Raw genomic sequence first — 6,679 nt, 5'->3', positions numbered from 1 at the left:
CCTTAATCAAAATTTTATTACTCCTCAAAAGACAGATAAACAAAACTAAACAAGAAAAAAAAAATTTCTCTGTAAACTAAAAAAAAAAAACTACTCATTGAGAAAAAAGTTGTCAATGACAAAGTAGTTAGGTAAAATCCATTTATAGCATCTTTAAACGGACTAAAATGTTCACAAAATCATACATCACCAAACCAAAAATCATTTTTAGCAACCTCTATTTTTAACCATATATATATTTCACAATCTTGTTTCAAAATTTCAAAACAAACCTAGCAGTTTGTTCCCTCCTTTCATCTCCACCTCACTTTTAGCATCATCTTGCTGGAGGTGGAAACAGCTCTTAATAAATATATATTTAATTAAAAACACCATTTTCTCATTTCTTTGAAAATCACAAGATCTTCTTGCTCACCTAAGGATAACTCTCCGGTCGCCGGCCACCGTTGCACCACCAACACATTATTCCCTTCGAGGTTTGTGTCAAGAATTTGGAGTACTCAATAAAAATCTAATTAGAATTTTTTGTAATTGTAAGGTTTTGATTGCATGCTTATAAAATAATAAAACCCTAATAATTATTCTTGATGAAAAATTACAATAATTCTTTGTTCAAGAAGAGAATTTAAGGATTCCAACAAATTAAATTGTTGATTTTTTTTTATTATTTTAGATTGTATATTGTAATAAAATATCTTGGATTGGATTCATGTTGAAGATTCTTCAATTTTAGGTGCATTTTTATTGTGGAGCACGTTGCCTTGTTTATCAAGAAATCTACCAAATATATTGGGAGAGTTTTCCAATGGGTGCAGCAGAAGAACTTGTTAACCAAATTGCTTTAAAAAACGATGTAAATGATAAAGAAAATTATCTAGATTGTCTTCCAGAAGAAGCGAAAAATACATTGAAATCATTGGCGAGTAAATGGGAGAATGTATTGGATGCGAATGCCTTGGAAGTTATTCCTCTTAAAGGAGCGATGACGAATGAGGTATTCCAGATAAAATGGCAAACAAAAGAAGGAGAAATGTCGAGAAAGGTTCTTGTTAGAATCTATGGTGAAGGTACTGACATTTTCTTTGATAGGGATAACGAGATTCAAACGTTTTCGTTCATTTCCAAGAACGGACAGGGACCTCGTTTGTTAGGACGGTTTGCTCAAGGACGAATTGAAGAGTTCATCCGCGCAAGGGTAATATTGCCTTTTAGTTTTTCTCATTATTCGTCTAGAATTTAGTCATTTTATTTCATTTCACAACATCGATCAATGAGACTGATGAGTCATTTATCTTATGTGGATTTATCAGACATTATCTGCGCCTGATATACGCGATCCATCTATTTCGGCTCTTATAGCCTCCAAAATGAAGGAGTTTCATGATCTTGACATGCCTGGTTCCAAGAATGTGTACCTATGGGAAAGATTGCGGTATGTGATATACGGAAGAAAAATTTGTTTATGCAACAAATATAAGCGCAGTTTGATCGTTTCTAATACTTTTTTTTTAATGATTCAGAAATTGGCTTATTGAAGCGAGGCGCTTGTCGTCTCCCGAAGAAATTGAGACATTTCGTTTGGACAAAATGGACAACGAAATCTCTTTTCTGGAAAACGAATTATCAGTATCTCCCGAGCGCATAGGGTTTTGCCACAACGATTTACAATACGGTAACATCATGCTTGATGAAGTAACCAATTCTCTAACCATAATAGTGAGTTTCTCTTATGCTAATTAGTTAGGTTGTAGTGTTATTGCTATGCTAACATTGTGGTTAAAATAAGTTACAATTTATAAGTCTTATTAAGTCCTTTTTAGAAAATATGATTTCTAAAGTGTAGTTTTGAAACACAGGATTATGAGTATGCAAGTTATAATCCTATAGCATATGATATAGCAAACCATTTCACTGAGATGGCTGCAAACTATCATACCGAAACTCCCCATGTTCTTGACTTCAGCAAATATCCTGGTATGACGCTCGTATGATTTCTGCTATAGAAATGTTGATTTTAGAATTGATACAATTTCTAACAAATCTCAAATTATCTATAACAATTTCTTTTCATCTTTTTCATTTTGTAATAACCATTCAAAAGTTAATTTTATGTCGTTGCTTTTCTCGATAGATTTGGAGGAACGTCAAAGATTTGTCCAGACATATTTGAGTTCATCAGGTAAGATTTCAGGTTTTGTATATTAAATACTGTGTTACATGGTTCTTATAATTTAACATAGCTAAATATTTTATAAGCACGGACACAGACAAACTACACGATACAGACATCGACACGTTGACACAGACAAACTACACGATACAGACATCGACACATTGACACAGACATACCTAGTAAATATATTGTTCTAATTAATGATGAATTTGTTGGTTTTCCACACAGGAGAAAAACCTAGTGATAATGAAGTGCAACAACTACTAGATGAAGTTGAAAAGTATACACTTGCAAGTCATCTATTATGGGGCCTTTGGGGAATAATTTCGGTATATTCACTTTCGAATTCTCACTCTCAATCCAACGGTCTGTAGTCGACTGCACCATCAAACATATCGTTAAAAATCTAACTCGATAATAGAAGATAGAGTAAACATTTCTATTACGCGTCTCTTCTAAACTATCTTACTACTTTGATCAGGAGCATGTGAACAAAATCGATTTTGATTACAAGGAATATGCAAGACAAAGATTTCAAGAGTATTGGTCAAAGAAAAACAATCTTTTGAGCCATGATAGATCTTCCAATGATAATGCTAATCATGGTAATGGTTACTTAACTTGATTGAAGTTGTTTTTGTTTGTCGATAATATATAAATACCTACATACGTTCTTTGAATCTTCGAGACTTTTTCTAATTTTGATGTTTCAGAATTCAACTCGCCTAAACATTTTGTAAATTTGCCTGCCGGAGAGAAAGCATTGGCATCAACATTCAACGAAAAACCAAGAAAGAGCACTCGAATGTCCCGGAAATTAAAGAAAATTTTCGGACTTGGTTTATTCAGATCAAAACACTAGAGAAATGTATATATGATTCTATTTTACACCTTTATGAATGAAAATTGAAAATTCATAAGAAAAATATACAAACAGAAATGTGCTACTAATGTGTTAGACTTCATAAGAGCTGAGATATGAAACAGGAAAAAATATGAGAAAAGAAATGGAGAGAGTCCATCTCCAAAATAAGGATGTAGGATACTTAAGACTCCATAGTACTCATTCTCATCCCACTAAATAAAAACTTCATTTTCTTTATTAATTTATTTCTTTATGTTTTGAATTGTAATTGTTAGCTTTGGGTTAAAGAATTCAATATCCAGCCTTAGGTTAAAAAGTCACATAGTTAATTAAAAATCATTTGAACACAAGACATGTGTTGTGAAAACCAATTGTTTAAGATATAAAAAAGAAATCCAAAACAGGTAATACTCAAGCAAAAACTATTATACAAAAAAGAAGCAAAACCTAAACAAGGTGTTGTGACAAATCACATGAAGAACAAGCATCACTTGGGAGGATACAAGTAACACATAACAACTTAATTTAACAAAAAATTAAATAAACTACTACTTAAACCCGTGCGAGGCACGGGTTAAATATTTTTTAAGTAAAAAATCTCATTTTAAAAGCACATATAATTTATAAATTTTATTTATAATAATTTTATAAATATCATTATTTTATGATTAATAATTAGGTACTGTTAATTTAATATTATTTTTATTTTGATTAGCTTGATTAATGTTAATTATTATAAATGTTATTAATAACTTATTAGTATTGATTACTATAGAAATATTTGTATAATTTTTTGTTAACATTTTATCATTAAAAAAGTTAATATTTTTTAAAGTTAATTTTATTTTTTCTTGTATCATATCTTAATATCATATTTTTCATTAATATCTTAATTATATTTTGTAAAATTAATATTTTAAATGTATGCAACTAACCCACTTTTCAATTAATTCACACGCTTCCATTTAACCCGTTTTTCAATTAATTTCCATGGTAAAAAAATTATTTAATCTATAATCACATTTTAAAAAATTTATTTTTAACAAATAATAATAATAATTATATTTTTAATAACTTTCCATTACAAAAAATCTACTATCCTAATTGATTTTATTTTATTTTCGTTTAAGAAAAAAAGTGAAATTGAATAAAATAAGGCGTTAAAGGGAGAAATGAATAGGTAGTTCAAAAGATTTTATTCAATGTTCCTAATGCAACATGAATTATATTTTTAACAAAACCATGAATAAATTATATTTTATTAATGTTTGTAATTCCAATTAATATATAAAATATTTTTAAAAAAACATCATAAATAAATAAAATTGTTAGATATAATTATTGTTTAATATTTTCTCAATTTTTATTTAATAAAACTAAATTTTTTATATGTTAATAAAATGCAGCATGCGTGTTACTAATTAAATAAGCCAATAATTAAATGAAAAAAATAATTGTCTTTAGTATTTCAAATGTTATGTCAAAAAAAATTTTATAAAATAAATTAAAATTGAATCACATTAATTAATTAACATTCTAAAAATTTAGTGTGATTCTATATTTAAAAGAATTATTCAATTTTATTTTATTTTTATAAATGATTTTTTTATGGTAATGGTAAACCTAAAAAATATGAAACTTTAAACACATAAATGTTGATGCAAAAATAAAGAAAGAAACTCTTTAATAATAATAAAGACCCATTAACCAAAATAATTGGAATTTTAAAAACCATATTTATTCTTCAACATTTAATTTCATTTTTATTTATAAAATTAATACATTAAATAACAATAATTATTATTAGCACAATTATTGTAATCATGGGTGTTCAATATTAAATTGGACAAAATAATACTAAAATCTTGTCATAAATTGTAATTTTTAAATTATTAAATATATTTTAAAATGATTGTATTTTGCTCTTTTTAGACTTAGTTCAAAATAAATTGCATAAATTAAATTACTTAATTAACCCTCTAAATTTTTAGTGTAAATATTATTGATTTCAATTTTCTATAAATTTGGAACTGGGAAAGGGAAGGAATCGTTAAAAAATTATTACCTTATTAAATTGGAAATGCAAAAAAAAACTTAAATAGTCAAATATAAGCCATATTTGATGGAAGTGAATTTGTTTCAATTTCAATACCAATGGAATAAAATAAGTTTTCAACCACTTTTATTTATAGCTAAATTACAAAAAATATATATCATGATACAAAATTCTACTACTTCAACTCTTGAGTTTATGTATTTTTTTTCTTGTGAACTGATAGGTTCAATATGGCATGTCACACAATTTAAATCATAAGAGATTTTATGCAGCCAATAATTAAGTGAAAAACAAATTGAGGTAGGTATATAAACATGCAAGTTTGGAAAATTCCAAGAGTGAGACCATGACAGATAATCCAAAGAACTCCTTTGTACACTCTGCAATTTATACAAAAAAAATGAAATTGAAAATCCAAACCACCACAATTCCTACAAATTGAAGTATAGAGATTGACAGATAATCCAAGAACTCCTTTGTACACTCTGCAATTTATACAACAAAACTTATGAAATTGAAAATCCAAACCACCACAATTCCTACAAATTGAAGTATAGAGATTGACAGATAATCCAAGAACTCCTTTGTACACTCTGCAATTTATACAACAAAACTTATGAAATTGAAAATCCAAATCACCACAATTCCTACAAATAAAATCATATAACTCATTCACAACAACTTGCACCATCTTCCACCATCTTTATACAATTGTTTATCTCACAAAATTTATATCTACAACATTGAAAATTGTCAAATACTCAACAACTACTAATTCAATAGAACAAAAACTAAACCATATATAATAATTAAATTGAATTAATATATGGTAATGTTAAGTATTAAAAAAATTAGATACAAACATATATTATTACCTTCATTGATTTCGAACTCATCCTCGTCTTCGAAGAGATCGATCTTCACATCTTCGGTGACAACCTTTGTCTTAAAAATTGATAGATAAACTTAATCTATTCCCTGCATAAATGAAAAATCAGAACTTGAAATGATTTTAGAATTGAAAACAATTTTGGTAAATTTGTAAGAGATGAGTTTAACTTCACATTACAATTTTTAACTTATTTCCAATTTCCATGTACGGTGATTTGGACTTTTGAGAAATTGATTGAGGATATTTGTCGAGCACTTGGCATGTATAGTCGCGAAGCATAAAATACAGTAACAATTTGATGCTGATTCATGAATCACATTCTGATAGGAAGAAATTCCTACCAAGACTATAGAACTAGGGTTTTGACAATAAAGAAGAAAGACATAAAAATAAGCTAAGAAAAATAGAGATAAAATTAACTTTTGATTTCATTCATTCCTTCTCAATGTCTCTATGAGACTACATTATATACTACTCTAAATGGATATTAAACTTAAAAGCCCAACAACTATAAAGACCCAAATACAACTAAAATCCAATAACAATAATAATAGATAATAACTATTATACTCTTCTATCATTGCCAACCCCTTCAAAACAACCTTGTCCTCAAGGTTGTAAAACCAAATTGCTAAATCCAGTTTTCTTTTTCCACTCCTGGATCCCACTGTTTAGACTGGACAATCATAACAG

General features: G+C 27.9%; 1 protein-coding gene and 1 long non-coding RNA gene across 2 annotated transcripts; one reads left to right on the top strand and one right to left on the bottom strand.

The window, feature by feature from the left end:
* Positions 1-280: 280 nt before the first annotated feature.
* LOC131635078 (probable choline kinase 2) lies at positions 281-3,279 on the top strand. The gene is made up of 9 exons (XM_058905677.1): positions 281-476; positions 734-1,195; positions 1,311-1,432; positions 1,521-1,716; positions 1,857-1,974; positions 2,132-2,179; positions 2,402-2,502; positions 2,655-2,778; positions 2,887-3,279. The coding sequence occupies exons 2-9, from the start codon at positions 806-808 to the stop codon at positions 3,033-3,035; spliced, it is 1,248 nt and encodes a 415-aa protein (XP_058761660.1). The 5' UTR covers positions 281-476; positions 734-805; the 3' UTR covers positions 3,036-3,279.
* A 2,286-nt stretch (positions 3,280-5,565) lies between these two features.
* LOC131635073 (uncharacterized) lies at positions 5,566-6,274 on the bottom strand. Its single transcript, XR_009293710.1, has 3 exons — positions 6,164-6,274; positions 5,970-6,072; positions 5,566-5,687 (listed from the first exon to the last, which is right to left on the bottom strand). It is a non-coding gene; the product is annotated as an uncharacterized LOC131635073 (long non-coding RNA).
* Positions 6,275-6,679: the final 405 nt, after the last annotated feature.

Source organism: Vicia villosa, unplaced genomic scaffold, assembly GCF_029867415.1.
Source record: "Vicia villosa cultivar HV-30 ecotype Madison, WI unplaced genomic scaffold, Vvil1.0 ctg.001420F_1_1, whole genome shotgun sequence".
Lineage (NCBI taxonomy): Eukaryota > Viridiplantae > Streptophyta > Magnoliopsida > Fabales > Fabaceae > Vicia > Vicia villosa.
Note: the sequence above shows the minus strand (reverse complement) of the source record. Positions and strands in the feature narration are given on the sequence as shown.

What these genes read in the sequence shown, in the direction of transcription:
- LOC131635078 (XM_058905677.1), top strand. Translation starts at nt 806, where the DNA reads ATGGGTGCAGCAGAAGAACTTGTTAACCAAATTGCTTTAAAAAACGAT. An exon ending in TACCTATGGGAAAGATTGCG is followed by an intron (nt 1,433 to 1,520) that starts GTATGTGATATA and finishes TTAATGATTCAG; the next exon opens with AAATTGGCTTATTGAAGCGA. An exon ending in GCCTTTGGGGAATAATTTCG is followed by an intron (nt 2,503 to 2,654) that starts GTATATTCACTT and finishes TACTTTGATCAG; the next exon opens with GAGCATGTGAACAAAATCGA.